At 48.1% G+C, this 17,644-nt stretch overlaps 3 protein-coding genes and 1 pseudogene across 6 annotated transcripts; 1 reads left to right on the top strand and 3 right to left on the bottom strand.

The window, feature by feature from the left end:
• Window positions 1–2,401: 2,401 nt before the first annotated feature.
• LOC112550397 (protein ANTAGONIST OF LIKE HETEROCHROMATIN PROTEIN 1-like) lies at window positions 2,402–13,216 on the bottom strand. Of its 4 annotated transcripts, XM_025204822.1 has the most exons (5): window positions 12,542–13,216; window positions 7,734–7,877; window positions 7,063–7,106; window positions 4,928–6,285; window positions 2,402–4,821 (listed from the first exon to the last, which is right to left on the bottom strand). In XM_025204822.1, the coding sequence occupies exons 4-5, from the start codon at window positions 5,888–5,890 to the stop codon at window positions 4,390–4,392; spliced, it is 1,395 nt and encodes a 464-aa protein (XP_025060607.1). In that variant the 5' UTR covers window positions 5,891–6,285; window positions 7,063–7,106; window positions 7,734–7,877; window positions 12,542–13,216; the 3' UTR covers window positions 2,402–4,389. The 4 variants fall into 4 exon arrangements, with proteins under 4 accessions (XP_025060607.1, XP_025060606.1, XP_025060608.1 ...); XM_025204821.1 differs by lacking the exon at window positions 7,063–7,106 and having other exon boundaries at window positions 4,928–6,327; XM_025204823.1 differs by lacking the exon at window positions 7,063–7,106.
• Window positions 13,217–13,601: 385 nt separating this feature from the next.
• On the bottom strand, window positions 13,602–14,127 carry LOC102385923 (annotated as a pseudogene).
• A 244-nt stretch (window positions 14,128–14,371) lies between these two features.
• Window positions 14,372–14,835, top strand: LOC102386179 (histone H2B 1/2/3/4/6). Its single transcript, XM_006024180.3, has one exon. It carries the CDS (start codon window positions 14,406–14,408, stop codon window positions 14,784–14,786), a length of 381 nt encoding a protein of 126 aa, XP_006024242.1. The 5' UTR covers window positions 14,372–14,405; the 3' UTR covers window positions 14,787–14,835.
• Window positions 14,836–16,009: 1,174 nt separating this feature from the next.
• LOC102376616 (histone H1-like) lies at window positions 16,010–16,504 on the bottom strand. Its single transcript, XM_006024226.2, has one exon. The coding sequence runs from the start codon at window positions 16,502–16,504 to the stop codon at window positions 16,025–16,027; it is 480 nt and encodes a 159-aa protein (XP_006024288.1). The 3' UTR covers window positions 16,010–16,024.
• Between the last annotated feature and the right edge of the window lie 1,140 nt (window positions 16,505–17,644).

The raw sequence follows: 17,644 nt of genomic DNA, 5'->3' as shown, positions 1-17,644 counted from the left end.
CTGCTGCAACAGAAAACCTTTTACTTTGCAAGAGGCTCTCATGTGGCGGGAAAATTCCATCGTGCCGAGGCACCAAAATCACTGGGTTGTGACAGCGGGTAGCCCTCCTCTGAACCCTTTCCAGATCCTCCGTTTCCCTCTTCAAGTGCGGCACCCAAAACTGGACACAGTACTCCAACTGCAGCCTGACTAGTGCTGCATAGAGGGGGAGCATCACCTCCCTCAATCTGTTGGTCATGCATCTGCTAATACACAAGGTGCAATTGGCTTTGTTGCTGGCCTCGTTGCACTGCCAGCTCATGTTCATCTTGGAGTCAACTATGACTCCAAGATCTCTCTCAGCCTCTGAGCTGCTGAGGAGGACATCCCCAAACCTGTAGGTGTGCTGGGGATGATTCATTCCTAGGTAGGGTACCTTGCGTTTATCTTTGTTGAATTGCATCCTGTTAAGTTCCGCTCATTGATCCAACCTGTCCAGGTCAGCCTGTAACTGCTCCCTGCCCAATGGTGTATTAACTTTGCCCCATAATTTGGTATCATCTGCGAACTTGGAGACGGTGCTCAACACACCCTCATCCAAATCACTGATGAAGATATTAAATAACACTGGCCCAAGGACCGAACCCTGTGAGACCCCACTGCCCACCTCCTTCCAGGTTGAAAATGACCCGTCCACCACCACTGTCTGGGTGCGGTCCCTAAGCCAGTTGGCCACCCACCTGACTGTGTAGGCGTCCACTCCACAGCCCGTTAGCTTCCCTATGAGAATAGAATGAGAAACTGTGTCAAAGACCTTCCTAAAATCCAGGTAAATGACATCGGCCTCCGCTTCTGTGTCAAGGCAGTGTGAGACCTGGTCATTAAAGGCTATAAGGTTTGTCAGGCAGGATCTACCTGTGACGAACCTGTGCTGGTTTCCATTCAGCATCGTTTCCCCTGCTGGGCTTTCACAAATATGCTCTTTGATGATTTTTTCTAGTATTTTCCCAGGGATAGAGGTAAGACTGACTGGCCAAAAGTTACCCTGCTCCTCCCTTCTCCCCTTCTTAAAAATGGGCACCACGTTGGCCTTTTTTCAGTCCTCAGAGACCTGTCCAGAGCACCATTAGAGCTCAAACAACTGTGCCAGTGGCTCAGCAATGATACTGGCCAATTCCTTCAGCACCTGTGGATGGAGGTCATCCAGGCTGGCTGACTTGTACCCATCCAGCCCTTCCAAGTACTCTTTAACTAAGTCAGCACTAACCTTTGGCGGTCTGGTGCCTTTTGGACATCTGTCTATGTTCAAGGTGGGGGACTGTCTTGGTCAGTATTAAGGAATACATTGAAGAGCTCTGCCTTTTTGTCTGCATCAACCACCAACTAACCTGATTTGTCTAGTATTGCTTCCTTTGTCTGGCATGACTTTTCTCTCATTGTGGTTACCTCCTCTTCTTCCCCAGTATGGGTTCTGTGTATTTATTTTACCTTTGTCCTCATGTTGATTTCTGAGGGGTTTTATGGAGGGATACAAAAGGCTGTTGCATACCACTCTATACCAGTTAGCTCAGCCGCCGAAGCCGTAGAGGGTGCGGCCCTGGCGCTTAAGGCAGCTATTTGGCCTTAAGGCAGCTATTGGATTATAAACCCTGGGTGAATGGGAGGCTCACTCACTTGCAAGTAACTGAATTCCCATTCCTATTCAGTTAGGTTTGTGAAGGCCTGTTCATTGCAGTGGGAGAGCAAGGCCTGTCATGGTGTGCTTTCCTACGTCGGACTCCCAGTGGCTGTTCAGGCTCCAATGCACTTGGTGAGGTGAGCCAGAAGATAGGAAGGTCTAGATATAAATCACGGGGGCCAGGGACAGACATTACACTTTTACTAGTATAACTGATCAGAGACCAGTTTATACCTGTAATAGAACAGAAGTTCAGCACACAAAGACTGGTTTAAAAATAGCAAAACCCAGTTTAAGATTTCCCCCCCCCCCCAACAAAGGGGGAATGTGTGTTCTGTTCTCTTATCTAAACTACACCACTTACAGAAAACTCTATAACTTAGGTTGATTCTGCCTTGGGCATCTTGAATGTCTGTACTTAGCCTGGATGTCCCTGATTTCCATTCATCTAGGCTGCTGGAGGCCTATGTATGGGACTGGGTAGGTGAGGCTTCTTGCTGTGTACCATCAGACAACAGCTTTAATTTGTCTTTTGGCACCTACTGGATTGTAATGGACCTGGGGGGGCTCTCTGAATTCCATTGTCCCTGAGTATCAGTCAGTCTAACTCCCAATAGATTTTCAGTATATGGCCTGTGAACGGGTGAGCCATTCACTCAATTCCTGCAGTAGAAAAGCTGAGAGACCATAAAAGCTCCCTTTCTCCTTGCTGTAGACAAAAACTACAAACTCTTGGTTTCTGTAGTGTGTGAACTTTATCGAACATTTAACATGATTTAAACAAACAATGAGGGAAACATGGAGCTGGGAGAATAGAAAGGGGCACATGGAAATGAAAGGCTGAGAGTGTAAATGAAGATGCATGCACACACATGCACATGCATGCACGCACAAAACTCCAGGCCTGAAAAATGATGAGAAAACTTCTGACCCAGAGTGCAAATGTACCAAGACATAAACTATATAAAGGGCAAAAATCAAATAATAAATAAAGTATATACAAGGCACAGAAAGTAACAATAAATAAACTATGTACAAACTGAAATTAGAACCAATACATAAAGTATTTAACAAGGAGAAGTCAAACATATGGACCAAGGTAAATGGTGAAACCAAAGTTACAAGTCAGCTAAGTGCCAAGGGAGAGCTCAAAAACAGGTAATATAAACAGGCCACAAAGAAACAAGTCTCTGTGCAACTAAGCAAAACCTGAGCCAGCACACCAGTGGATCTGAACTCATGAATTACAGTGCTCCAGAAGAAAAAGTACTGGGCAAGGATTTGGAGCAAGGGTGCAGGAATGAATAAGCAGAAGCAGAAACATCTCTCGTGGCTTGGCTAAATCACCTTCTGAAATGACAAGTCCTCCTAGGAGAAGCCTTATTTTGCCTAATATACCCAGCAGGCTGCCACCTTCCCAGGAGTCCCCTCCATGGCTAAAGCTTCTTTCTATGGCAACATCCAGCCAGGGTTGTATTGCAAGCACCACCATAGGCTTGTGAAAGGATTCTCCCATCAGCAAGCCCAACTCTTGAAGCAAGGCTGGGGGGGGCGTTCCCCCTTTCCATCCACTGAGATGGAGAAGGGGAGCTACTCTTCTCCTCTGCCACTTTATGTCCTAGAGGAGTACCTTGCATTGAGTAGGCTAGATGTTAGCCTTTGAGGTACACTTGCTTTGGGGGGAAAAGAGCTGTTCTGGGCCATTGCATGCCAAAGCCATGAGAGCTGCATAGAGGACTCCCAGGCATGAAGCACTGAGTTAAGCAGGGCGAAGTGCCTTGGGTGAATATGGGGCTCCATGATTTTCATTTCAAGAAAGGTGGGGAGGAAAGAACATCGTCAGTCAGGAGCTGATCTGAGCAGCCCAAGATGCATGGAATAGACAGGTCTCAAAGTAGGGATCTCAGCAATGACAGGTCAGGAACACTGCCTTGGTAGTACCACCCTGGAATATGCCTTTTTCTTTTTCCCCCTGCCTCAGCAGCCACCTTTCACTTTGGCCATGACTAGAACAGGGCCTCAAGCTGCCAGATTATGTCCCTTTAGGTCTGGCAGCTAAGGTTACTAAAGAGTCTTAGTTTGAAGCAAGGCTTAGGGTGGAGGGGAAAGAGAAGGATCCCCTGAGAGGAGGGCCAGTGTGGGGGAGGAGTGACCCTCCAAGATGGAGCACTATTGCATGGCCATCCTCCAGGCTGGAAGAGCTGGTAGCCTTTGGTCATAAAGGATTCCTGGAGGAGAGGGGTGCTATTGCTCTGGCAAAAGGGGACACTGAACTTCTCTGGAAGAATCTGGGGGAGAGGAAGGTGCAAGTCTACATTTCCCAGGCTCTTCATCTGCCAGAGTCCAGAAAGGCAGCGCTTTGTCCTCTCCTTGGCTGCTGGAATTCCCTCAAGATTCCCTATGCACCCTCAACAACCTTGTCCCACACATGCCACCTCCCATAGTGGTGGGGGTGACAGCAGCCTTTGGAAGATCATATTTGATTCTTTCAAACCCCGTTGTGGCCTGCTGCTGCAGAGTTCTCGTGCAAATGACCTGTGGTGAGTGGCAGCTACGCCACTGATTCTATGTGGCTTCCTATGTATATAGTTTCCTTTTCCCCTAATTATTTCCCATTATTTTAAATGGTTTATTACGGGCTTAATTATTAAATAAAACCAACCATTTCTATTCAGCAGGTTTTAATGAACATACCCTCTTACAACATGCATTAGAACAGCAATGGCCCTACCTCATTCCTGAGCCCCTTCTTCCTGCTCAAAGTAGTCTGCCAATGCCTCCCTGACAAGAGTCCCCTGCTGGCTGTAGTTTTCAAGAAGTACTGGCTCTGGCTGCTCATAACGCTGAGAAAGTCTTTCAGCCTCCATCACCCACCCAACCCCTAGAGTCTCACCCCTTGTCTCACAGATGTTGTGTAGGATGCAGCAGGCCACCACCATGCTGGAAAGGTAACGTTCGGACGCATCCAAGCGGACATTGAGGGCTCTCCACCTGGCCCTGAGGCGTCCAAATGCATGTTCTACCATCAGCCAGCAGTTGCTTAGCCGATGATTGAAAAGTTCTTTCCGGGGGTCCAGGTACCCTATGAATGGCTTCATGAGCCATGGTAGGAGGGGGTAAGCTGGGTTACCAATAATCAGTGGGGGGATTGTCACTCCATTGATTTCAATGCTGGAAGCACCCATGGCAAAATCTCCCCTCCTCAGCCTGTAGGTATGCTTCTGGTTCTTCCTCCCCAGGTGCAATATCCCTGCTTGTCACTCCATTGATTTCAATGCTGGAAGCATCCCCGGCAAAATCTCCCCTCCTCATCAGGGGGACAAGGCTGGAATTACGGAAGACCCTAGCGTCATGCATTTTGCCAGACCATCCAGCAGTGATATGTGTGAATCTCCCACAGTGATCCACAAGGCCCTGCAGCCCAATAGAAAAGAAGCCCTTTCTGTTCATATACTCTGAGCTACGGTGGGGAGGGCAAAGGATGGGGATGTGTATGCTGTTGATCACACCAATGCAATTCGGGAACCCCATGTGGGCAAATCCATTGATGACTTCCTGGGGATTGAAAAGCCCGAGGAAACGTGGGGCAAGCACCTTCCTGATGGCTGTGCACACCTCACGAATAGCTGATCCAGCAGTGGATTTGCCCACGCCAAACTGGTTGGCCACAGACCTTTGGCAGTTGGGGGTTGCGAGTTTCCAAATGGCAATTGCCACCCGCTTTTCAACACTCAAAGGGACTCGCATGTTGGTCGTTTGCCTCCTCAGCTCTGGAGTCAGCTCTGCACAGATCTCTAGGAATGTGGCCTTTGTCATCCTAAAGTTTTCACGCCACTGTTGATCACCCCATGTCTGCAGCACTATCCTCTCCCACCAGTCTACACTTTTCTCCTGTACCCAGAACCGACGGTCAACAGTCTGAAGACGTTCCCAAAGCAGGCCATCCTTGTTCGTGTCCTCAATATCATCTTCTTCTGGCAAGTCGCAGTCACCTGCTGAGAGCATGCCATACAGTTCGAATGTTCTCCTTGTGAGAGCTTCTGACATTGCAGCCTCGCTAACATGGCTTTGGAAAAGCAAGTCACACAGTTGGGTGATCAGGCTGGTGAGAGTCATGAGGAGATTACGGACTCGTCGCCGTGAGTCCAAGTACATTATAAGGACCTGACGGCGTTGAGCATTCAGTGCCTGGAGGAGCTCTAGGTGGGAGGCATCCATGCTGTATCTTTGCATGGCATGGAAGATCTTCAGAACCGTTGGAGTGGTCTTCTAGCCTGACTAGTATCTAGAGGAATGACAACCTGAGACTTCTGAGTACCTTGGGGCTAACTTCTCAAAAGATACCAAGGCATATCCTAGAAGGCACGGGGAAGCAGGGCCACAAGGGGAAATGGGACATATGACTCCTCACGGCCTAGTAGAGAGAGCTTATTCACTGCTTCCCATGAGAGGACTAACCTGGTTTACGAAGATGACAACTGAAAGTCTGTTAGCACCTATCACAGTTCAGTTTTTTCACTGGTATACAAATTGCTTTAAAGTATACCGTTTCTGCCTTTGGCTGTCTTCTCCCCCTGAGTCAGACAAGAGTCAGAATTTCAAGCGGACCATTCTCGCAGATTCGTCTTCTACGGACAGGGCACAGAAAGGGACACAATGAACATACTGACCTGTAGATTATACAAACAAAATGTGTGTTTTGGTGAATTGCACCATAGTTTACAGATTATCATAGTTTTAAAATAAAAAAATATCTTTGAAGGATTTCATTTCATTGTCTGTATCACATGCAACTGTACCATTCCTACCTAGAATCACCAAGCAAATAAAAACCCCTTGGAACTTCAGTTTACTAGTTTAGGGACTTACTATTTAGGATTAACTGCTAGGGATTTAGTAAAAGGGCAGCTTAGAGAGTGAAGGTTTTCAAAAAGGCACTTACTTATTCAGTAGTGTATTCAATTTACTAATCACCGGTGATCAAGAATGCTGGATGCTGTCTTGATCACTGGAAAAGTAGGGTAGTGAATGGTAGTTGGAGACCAGATAACTGGACTAGTCAAGTCACTTTGAAAAACTGAGTGGCACAATGGACAAATGTTGACCTTCTAGTATATCAGCTGACAGTTAGGGTGAGATTCATGGCCTTACTCCAGTGATTCTCAAACAGGGACCATGTTACCTGTTGGGTGACTTGAGATCCTTGCAAGGGTGCTGATGGGTGACATGCAATATTAGCACTGGTAGGTGTGCAAACATGATTCACAAAATAAATCCAGAGATTTCAAATAGGAATCCATAGCGTTAAAAAAATTCTGACCCTCTGTGGTCTGAGTTCTCTGAAACAGAAGGATTGCTCTATTATTTTTCTGTAGTAAAAAAAATAGGGAAAACCAAGAACTTACAGTTTCTGAAGGGTGTCTTCAGCCTAATAAGGGGTGCCTTGAGTCTAAAAAGGTTGAAAACCATTGTCTTACTCATTAAATTCCAGAGGCAGTCCTGACCCCTAAGTGAATTGAAACTCTTGGTCTATTATTTTCCTGGGGTTAAGGGTATTTGCTAATGCAAGTCTTGAGGGAAAGTTCACCTTGGCATAACTATTTTCTAATATGTCTGAAGTGTTACAAAATATCCTATATATACATTACACTAGGAGTCTGTGCAAGAGGAGCAATACTGTGGACAAAGGGCAGGCCCCAAACTGTTCTAATTCTGCCAAAAAGAACACTCGCCTCCCCCCACCCCCCAAAAAAGAGACCTAGACAAACCAAAAATGTCAGCTCTCAAAATGTATATTTAAACTGGTGTTATTTTCTGTGTTGATTTAAATTGCCATAGGCAGAAAAAAAACAACAGCAAAACCTTTTAAAGTTTGTGTTTCATTGCATTAATTGATTGATGAATTGGAAAAAAAACAGACGTTTTGCAAGCTCCCGTTAATTAAATTTTTACTGCAATTTCAGCGACCTCTGGCTCAATTTCAGCCACATCTTAAGAAAAAAAATACTTCAGGCACCTTAAGTTCCAGTTTTTTTAAAGGGCAAACAATGCATGACCTTCTTCTTACTGTACTTACTTTACATGAAGGCTTCCTGTATGCCTGCAGCGATTCTGGATTACTCAACATGATGAGCAATGACAGCGTTCCAGCAGTCACAGGACTAAACATTCTCCACTTCAATTACAAAAGGCATCAGGAAGTGAAGTATTTCTTGGGAGCCTGAAAGTAAGATGAAGTTGTTTTTTGATATGACACAGTCCAAAAGAATTTAATACCACTCTTGACCAATATTTATGTAGGCAACAGAAAATCTTCTACATAAGAGAGAGAAAGTTGGCACCTACTACAAGCATGTACAGCAGAAGGAGCCACTGGATCTGAGGCTTGATATATTAAGTCAGGCTACGGTAGGCACAATGATCAATTTAGACATACTCTGTACACATTCCTTCAATGTGTGGATGGGAAAATGGAAACAAGTTATACAGGTAACAGTTGTTCTACAGGCAGAAATCAATACAGTAAACAGTAAACATTACCAGCCAGGCTGCCAGCGATTTTGTCTTTATTTAGCAGGTTCAAGGTCCCTTCTAATCAGTATTCTGATTCAAAATGTGTATGCTAGTATTTAGGGGCTTCCGGAGGAGTGAACTTAGGGATCTAGACTTTAAAGGAGTTGAAAAAGTTTTTTCAACTCAATATTGAAAAATATTGAGTTTTTTTCAACTCAATATCATTGTTTGTTTTACTTGGGAAGGCTTGGCTTTCTTGTCATCATCATCTTCATTATTTTTATTTGTATATTTAGATTTATCTCCTAACCGCTAAAGCTACAGGTTTCTTTTCACCACTATCTCTGTGTTTTGTGAATGGAGGAAAGGAAGAGCAGATAGCAGAGATCTGTGCAAGTATGAACTCCCTTCACTCTTTTTCCAGCAGCACCAGTTGGCTTAGTCATCACACTTAGACAGATCACAGAATCATAGGAATCAGAAAATTAGGGTTGGAAGGGACCTTGGGAGGTTATCTAGTTCAACCACTGCTGAAAGCAGGACCATTCCCAACTATATCATCCCATCCAAGTCTTTGTCTATCCAGGTCTTCAAAACCTCCAAGGATGGAGATTCCACAACTTCCCTGGGTAACCTGGTTCCAATGCTTTACTACCCTCCCAGTGAGAAAGTTTTTTTCCTGATATCTAAACTAAACTTCCCTTGCTGTAACTTGGTGATAGTGCCACTGTTACCGAGCTGATTCTATCCCACTTCCCTTCACATCTTGCAACAGAAGGGTCCACACAGCCCATAGACCACACCAGCTTGAGCTAAGGGCCCCTTGCCGCACAGATACCATCATCATTGCACCATGAAGTGGCACCCTGGTCTCAGGCTCTGCTGCTGCTCTGAGAGCTGTGCCACAAAGTAGTACGCTAGCCCCTGGGGAGGGGCAGGAAGTGGAAGCTGGAGGAGGGAAGTGCGGGGAGCCCTGAGACCCCAGCTGCTGCACCGAAACTACTGCGGGGAGATGTGGCTAGGTGAGAGCTGAGGACTGCACACTAACCCCTCATGGGTCATATGCAGCTTCTTGGCTGCCAGTTGGACAGAGGTGGCAATTATTTGGGCCTGTGGGCCACATAGAGAGTTTTGCTGAACTGTCATGGGCCAAGTCAGCAGCACCTTTCACCCCACATGTGCAATGGCCCACAAAAACTCCCTATGTAGCCCACAGGCAGGCAGAGAGCAGTGTTCAAGAGTAGGACAGGTGGGTGAGGGTGGATCATGGTGTGGGGTCATGGGACGGTGACAGTGCAGGGCTAGGGCAGAGCCGCAATCTGCTGCCCGCACACCCCTGTGACGGGTGCAGATTCCACAGGCAGGGGCCTGCCTTGGGCTCTGGCCCCATGCTGTCACCACTGGTACCTGTGTAGCATGTGGCCCAAGAGACCCTTAACTAAAGCTGGTGTGGCTGGTCCATAGGCTGTGTGGCCCCTTCTGTTGCGGCAGTGGATGCGGGGCAGAAGAGCTGGGATGCCTGGGCAGAGGCCCCAGGTCCAATGAAGATGGCAGCCAGAAAGAGCCATCCCCACCAGGGCTGCTGGGAAATGGAGGTCAGAAGCCTTGTTGCCCCAGATCCGTTGTGTGTCCAGGGGCAGAGGAACTGGCAGCATGTGCCATGGCCTGGGTTGCCTCTGCACCTGGGCTGGGGAGGGCTGAGGGACCTGCTGCAGGCTGGATAAAATCCCTTGTTGGGCTGAATCTGGCTCACGGCCTGTATTTTGCCCACCCCTGGTCTATATGGTGTCACACTGCTTAATCTTTTACCATTCAGCTTGCAAAAAAGGTCCTCATCACAGACGGGCTCTAGTTTTGTCTTTCTGAACAAAGACTGAATGATCCTGGGGTTTTTCGCAACATAATGGCTAGCACACTCCTGAAATCACCAGTCACTAGGGTTTAGGTTTTTGCAGTTCAGAGGCTATTGTGATTTGTGCCAGTGGATTTTTGCCATTCACTAGCAGATGGCAATTATTGATCCTTTTTCTCTGGCTCCAGCCCCAGGCATATTTTAGCAGTATTTGGGACCAGCCCCCAAATGCTGAAGTATAGCATGCTTACTAACCTCTTTACCATTTGCCAAAATGAATTTCATAGGACATACCAAAACTCAGGCCGGGAGTCAGAAGTAGGGTAAGAGAATAAGCCTGAAGGAAAATATGGTTTCTTTGCTAAAAAAAAGGCTACAAAATGTATGCTTGTTTCCATGTAGGCAAGCTGGAGAATAAAGGATATACCAGTAGCTGCTATTGTCCTGCGTCATTATTTGGAAAGCAGTTTAGGGGTAAGTATCAAAATGGATCTCTTGTCCACAAACTGTTTACTTTACTCCTTGATAAATCTAATCTTTGAATCACAGACCCTCATTCTTCATCTTTCTCTCTCTCTCTCCTCCTTACCCGGTTCACCTTCCTACCTCCCTTAGGCCAAAAACAAATGTTTTTGTAGTGGAGTTACATTGTAAAGTCCACAAAATATGCGAGGGGCAGGGATTGTTTTACTTTTTTATGACTTTGTTGGCTGAGCATTTTGCTAGGTATATCCCTTCATGGGCTCTGGGAGAGACAGGGAAGATGACACAGAAAGCAGCTCAGACAAACACCCACGTTGTAAACACCTCTTTGCTGCTTGCCTGGCCAGTTCCCCCTGCAAGAAGTTCACCACTTTTATGAATTCTATGTAATTGCTCTTTTGAAAGCTCCTGATGAGGTCAGAGAATAGAGTTACAGACAAATCTTAAAATGACAAAAAATCCACATAAAGATCACTAGGTATGTATTTTAGTGGCAAGAGACAGAGGGGCAAGCCACATTTTTGGGCTCCTTTTTTCTCCATCTTGATTATGTGGCAGTGAAAAGTACTAGCATCAAAGTCATAGTTACCACCACTATACCAGGTATTTTAAAGGCAAGTGCAAGGTCAGACACAATGAGATGGAGATGAAGAATAGAGGACACAGGCTTGGGGAGATTTTGAAAAGAAATTAATCATGATAGACAGCAAACTGAACATAAGTTCTTAACACCACGGCATCGTTAAGAAAGCTAACATGAATCTTGGATATGTAATAAGGGGACTATACCTGGAGCAGGAAAGTTTAAACTCTTTATGCAGCTTGGGTGATATTATTGTGGAGAGAGACAGTTAGATGCGTTAGAATGAAGTCAGGCTGGAACTGCACTTTATCAATCAACTAAATTAGAAATGCATAAGCTTTGCAGAATATCATGAAGTTATTGTTTATGAAAGCTTATGCATCACCAATTTAACTTACCTATAAGGTACAATACAACACTATCCTGCCTTTTGACTAAGATCATTGAAATATGGATAGTGCAATGTCTCAAAAACAAACAAACAATTAATTAAAAGTAAAAAGGTCCCGTGACAATTTTTAGGGGCCTAGAAAATGCTATGGAGAGATTTAAACCTTAGTTTAGCACATTTAGCAGACAATTAGAACATTTTAAATCACATTTGGTACTTAGCTAGCTGTACTTATTATAAAGTGCATCTATACTATGCTTTGTACCTGCTTTTCTAATAGTAATTAGATTTTGTCTAGCAGAAAAAAAGCAAACAAAACCCCCAAACCATAAGGTAATTGCTGGGAGCTTAATCTTTATATAATTAGGATAGAAATAATCTGTTTATTTTCTGGAACAGTTTACAAAGGGCTGTAGTGGTTTCTACAATGATGAAGCAAGATCAAATCTTTTACATTGCACCCTTTGCTTGAACCATTTTTCCTCCACACCAGAGCCCAAAATAAAGGAACAAGTGCACAGAAATTTTAAAATCGCAAATACTTTATCTGCCACCAGGTGTGCGAGTTGGGGGGCGGGGGAGGTGCTTTAAAAGAATGGTGTACATGAAAAACCTAGTCCCTAAAAGCAGTCCCTAAAATCCAAATGACTTCTTATGACAAACCTAAAGAAATAGAAGCAATTCAAAGAGCAGACACCTCCCTCCCAAGGCCCTGAAGGTTCTCAGCGTTGGGACACAAATCCCACTGGCAAGGGTGGAAGGGTTATACCCATGGTCTCAATAAAGCTCTATAAGGAACATTCCAGTTTTAATGAGGCTCAAGGGACAGATCCTCCAGCTCAGTCTGAAGAAAGAGCGGTGGCAGGCGTCAGGAAGTTACAGTTCACACCAGATCCGAACTCTGGGAGGATGAGCAACACCCCTCGGAGCTGGAGCAGCGGATGGGGACGGCTTTCCCGGGGAAGCAGGCATGCCCCCCTCCGGCAGGAAGGCCCCCCTCCCCAAATCCCACAGCCGAAGACTGCCCACATAGACTCAATTTCTCCCCACGAGGCTACTCACCTTCCCGGCTCATGGCGGGAGCGGAGACAGAGAGCGTGGGAGGCCGGGCGGGTTGGGGAAGATCAGGGAGACGATCAGAAGTGAAAGGCCGGGCTAGGGCACGCTACACACGGGCCCGGGGCCGGGCGAGCCACTGGCCCCAGGGGAGGCAGGCACGGCCCCCCCGCTGCGGCCGGCTGCGGCCACCGTGGCTCAGAGGCGCTGCAGGTCACCCCCTCGGACGTGCCAGCGGCGACCACGATCCCGCTGCCGGAGGCAAAGCGAGCGACCCCGCGAGCTGTCACGGGGGCGGCCTGGGCAAGCGGCCGCGTCTCTTCGGGGCGGACGCGAGGAGAGGGCTGAGGGCCCGGGCTGACTATGCCAGGGGAGGGGAAAGGAACATGGCCGATCCCCGGCCAGCGACAACGGCCGCCGGTTTGAAAAACCCGCCCAAAGCTGGGATTTCAGAGCGCTGCAGCTCGTTTCCTCTAGGGGCAGCGGCGCTGCGAGCAGCCTCGCCCAGTCCCCGCGCGGCGCCTCCCTCCTCTCGCTTCCCCGAGTTCCCTTCCCCGCGGCCCGCAGACCCCGGCAGCGCCGTGCACCCGGCCCCGGAAGCATCACCCCTTTCCGCTCGTCGCTGCTCCGTGCCGCTCGCCTCCACACACCTCGTGCTTCAGGCCCGAAGCACCGTCCTCCCCCCGCCCTGCCCCGCCCGGCGCCCCCCACGCCCAGCCCAGTCTCACGACTCATCCCCGCGCCCGGCCCGGGCTCGACAAAGCGGATTCCCCAAAAACCCCAAGAGCCGCAGAAGAAAGGGCGCGGGGGGGACGGGACGGGGGTACCGACACCTGCCTCCTTTGTATTGCTAGTCCCGCCCAGTCCAGGAACCCTCCGAAAGGGAAACAAAACAAGTGCTAATTTACGACCAGTGCCAGACACAGGTCAGGCACCGGAACCGGCTGATCTTTAGACTAAAACAAAGCGGTATAGGGCGAGCCTTCCTAATTTTTTTCCACGTGAGGAAAACACGCCATGAATTAATGAAGTGACGCAAAAACCCACTTACTTGGGGACGTGGTTATTACAGTGAACAGCTCTTTTTTGATCGTGTGGGTGGCTCTGAAAAGAGCCTTTGGGGTGTGTTTTTCGCAGTTTAGACCTCTCGTTTCTTATAGACCGTTTTTACTTGCTCTTGGCCTTGTGGCTCTCTGTCTTCTTGGGCAGCAGCACGGCCTGGATGTTGGGCAGGACGCCGCCCTGCGCGATCGTCACTTTGCCCAGCAGCTTGTTGAGCTCCTCGTCGTTGCGGATGGCCAGCTGCAGGTGGCGGGGGATGATGCGCGTCTTCTTGTTGTCCCGCGCCGCGTTGCCCCAGGACCTCGGCCGTCAGGTACTCCAGCACGGCCGCCATGTAGACCGGGGCGCCGGCTCCGACCCGCTCGGCATAATTACCTTTCCGGAGCAAACGATGCACGCGGCCCACCGGGAACTGCAGCCCGGCCCGCGAGGAGCGCGACTTCGCCTTAGCCCGCACTTTGCCTCCCTGCTTTCCCCGGCCCGACATAGCAACAGATTTTTTATCACAACCTCCTCACTCCAAAACAGGACTAAATAATCGTGCTGACGTAACTATTCTTCCCTTTTTATCCCTTCTCCGGGAGGGCCTGCTGCTTCGTGATTGGCTAAAAACTGTCCCTAGGTTATCAACCAATGGGACGGCGGATCTTACTTTGGCCAATCAGAGGGTACAAGCGCCACAAGGACGATCCAATAGAGGGACACATCCTAGAGTACTCTAATTTGCATAAGCACCCTATAAATAAAGGGCACCGCGGCCATTTTAGCGATACTGTGGGTATTGATCTGTGGGAGGTAAATTGCCAAGATGCCGGAACCCGCCAAGTCCGCTCCCGCCCCCAAGAAGGGCTCCAAGAAAGCGGTTACCAAGACGCAGAAGAAGGGAGACAAGAAGCGTAAGAAGAGCAGGAAGGAGAGCTACTCCATCTACGTGTACAAGGTGCTGAAGCAGGTGCACCCGGACACCGGCATCTCGTCCAAAGCCATGGGCATCATGAACTCCTTCGTGAACGACATCTTCGAGCGCATCGCCGGGGAGGCGTCCCGCCTGGCGCACTACAACAAGCGCTCGACCATCACGTCCCGGGAGATCCAGACCGCCGTGCGCCTGCTGCTGCCCGGGGAGCTGGCCAAGCACGCCGTGTCCGAGGGCACCAAGGCTGTCACCAAATACACCAGCTCCAAGTAAAATATCCTGGTGTTAATATTTTAAACTCAACGGCTCTTTTGAGAGCCACCCACATTCACGACAGAAGAGTTGTATCACTGTCACATATTAATAGAGTCCTTAAATAGAAATACTTTGGGGGTGGGGGGGTATGTGTAAGAGACGTGACTGGTTATGTTCACCTAAAATCCTCTCTCACCTTTCCGCTGCTCATTCCAAGGTTATAAACCAACGGAATAAAAGCTTTGTTTTTCTCAAAGTCCATGGTTAAGTATCGATAATAGGACGGGGGAACGGTACAAAAATAAGCGGAGGGGAGGGGAGATAAGGTGATGGGGTTCAAAGACCATCCAGAGACTTGCCAGAAAGAGATGTTTGACAAATGAAGTGGGAGCCAGTAGTGGATAAAATCCCACACCAGGGAGGCGGGCTTTTCAAAGCCTTGGAGCTGCCCAATGCGCTCTCCCTTTTCACTCTAAGCGCTCGGAAAGGACCCCAGGCAACCGTAGAGGAAACAGAGGGCAGCTGCTGCAGAAGCCTAGTAGTCCTTTGTTGTGGGCAAGAGTTGGCTTCCGAGTTTCCCTGAATAGCGGCCTTACTGCTAAGAAATGCTCGATTATTACTGGGCCACTATGCCCCTGAGGGAGCTATATATTAATTGCCAGTTCCCATACGTTTCCCAGCCCCGGTACGTGAAATCCCCTGAAGATTAGCGACTAAATGGCTCTCTTTAGAGTTTTGCAAAGCAATCGAACCACGCGGGGAGAGAGGGGGAGGACTGAAGACACCCCGATCTTGTAAAGAAAGTGACTGCAGCCCACCGAGCACAGTCGGGGTAGCAGAGGTATATAGCCCAGGGCAGCGGATGAAGGGTGATAATAAACCGGTCTCTTGAGAAATACGGCACTTTAGCGATCTCTACTGGCCTATTTTTTTTTCTTTTTTCGTTAAATGCATTCCTTTTAATTCCCCAATTTAAAAGGGAACTAAAACAAAACGGTTTCAACAACCGGCACAAGCAGCTTCTCCATACACTTTGCCCATTAAGTTAAGCGTACTGAACTACAAAGCGGGCTCCAGTATTGCAGAGCTGCACCAGGTCGCCGACTGGACTCTTACCTCTTCTCCTATTGCAAGCTACTTTAACCCACTTGCTCTGATGGGCAATCAAGGAAGGGTCTGTGAAAGGAGGGATTCAGCTCTTTCTGGAAAATGTGGGTGGCTCTTAAAAGAGCCGTTGGGTGTATCTTCAAATCAGCTTACTTCTTCTTGGGCGCCGCCTTCTTGGCCTTGGCTGCCTTGGGCTTGGCAGCCTTGGCCTTGGCAGCCTTGGCCTTGGCCGGGCTCTTGGCGGCCCGCTTGGGCTTGGCCGCCTTGGCCTTCCTGGGGCTCTTGGCCGCGCTCTTCTTGGCCGCCGCCTTCTTGGCTTTCTTGGGGCTCTTCTTCACGGCCGGCACCAGGGTGCCCTTGTTCACCAGGCTCCGGAGCCCCAACTTGATGCGGCTGTTATTCTTCTCCACATCGTAGCCGCCGGCTGCCAGCGCCTTCTTCAGGGCGGCCAGCGACAGCCCCTTGCGCTCCTTGGAGGCGGACACGGCCTGGGTGATCAGCTCGGCCACGCTGGGCCCCGCGGGCTTGCGGGCTTTGGAGCCGCCCGCCGCCTTCCTCGCCTTCTTCGCGGGGGCTTTGGCTCCGGCTGCGGCGCCGGGAGACGCGGCGGCGGGCGCACTTTCCGACATGGCAGCGGGAGTCCAAAAACCAGAAAAAAAAATACTAGTGCTACAGTAAGTGTGACACGACCTTTATAGAGAAGAGCTGCTCTGTGATTGGCGCGTTACAGAGCCCGCCCACCTGCAAGCCAGGAAGGTCTCTTTCTTCCCTCCTGTTTGTGTTTCTTCAGAAGGGAAAAAAGTGTAATTTTTGCCCAGCGCCTGCCTCCATCTCACCCGATTCTCCTCCGAGTCCAGAGCAAAGCTTGCCTGTTCATCCAGGAGAAGCTTCCCCATGTAGAGACCCGCCGTGAGTACAAGAAAGAGGCAATAAAAGCCGGGGGCTGTGGCCGGAGAGAGCTCGGGAGAAGGAAACTTTTCTTTTTCCTCCTAAATTAAAACCATGTCGTCCCCAATCGAAGGGCAAATAATGTGGCACTTTATTCTTTAGAGGGTTTTCTTCATCTCGGGGGAGAAAGCCAGTCACTGGAGTCGATGTTTTTCTCCTAAAATAATTTCATATAGAAGCAAGTAACACAATCCAGTCCCTCAACTCATTCTTTCATATGGCTTAAGAATTGGCTGTCTTAGCCAAGTGTTTTACTTCTGAAAATCACTACATTTTGTTGAAAAATGCATCGTGCAGCATTACAAAGAGGTCATGAGAAGCTCATAGAGGAGTATGTATGCTCCTGAAATGGAGGTTGAAATAGTAGCCTTGATACACTTTTCCAGGTGCTGTAGGAAAAAAAAGTTCGGTTTTATCCTGTTATTTTTTGCATGTAACTGAAAATTTGTAGTAAGAACAGCATACTTTTGTTCTTTAAATGCAATAGTGAAGCTGCTGTAATGTTTGGGTCTCAAAGGAAACAGATGTGATTTGATACCTGTACATGATATTAAGTGAGAAATTGCCTTTAAGTAAAAAGCATGTGAAATAGAGAGCATATATTAAACATTATGAAACAGCAAATAATATTCTTTTCTTTCTCCATCAAAAATATTATACTGACTTTGGTTCCATGAACTGGGTAATCGACAAGAAATATTATTTAGTCTTTTAAGTATGGTATCTTCACTATGCATTGAATGCTTCATGCAACATATACCACTTTTTCTGAATTAAAAAAGGAGCCCTTTAGAAACCTTTAATATATTCTGCAGCAGGAA

The sequence above is a fragment of the Alligator sinensis genome, unplaced genomic scaffold (assembly GCF_000455745.1).
Source record: "Alligator sinensis unplaced genomic scaffold, ASM45574v1 scaffold166_1, whole genome shotgun sequence".
Lineage (NCBI taxonomy): Eukaryota > Metazoa > Chordata > Crocodylia > Alligatoridae > Alligator > Alligator sinensis.
This window is presented reverse-complemented; position numbering and strand designations above follow the sequence as displayed.

Bases quoted from the DNA above. Each gene is read 5' to 3' on its own strand.
- LOC112550397 (XM_025204822.1), bottom strand. From the start codon at position 5,890: ATGCAAAGATACAGCATGGATGCCTCCCACCTAGAGCTCCTCCAGGCA. The intron at 4,822-4,927 runs ATCAATGGAGTG...TCCAGCATTGAA, and splicing joins GGGATGCTTCCAGCATTGAA to ATCAATGGAGTGACAATCCC.
- LOC102386179 (XM_006024180.3), top strand. From the start codon at position 14,406: ATGCCGGAACCCGCCAAGTCCGCTCCCGCCCCCAAGAAGGGCTCCAAG.
- LOC102376616 (XM_006024226.2), bottom strand. From the start codon at position 16,504: ATGTCGGAAAGTGCGCCCGCCGCCGCGTCTCCCGGCGCCGCAGCCGGA.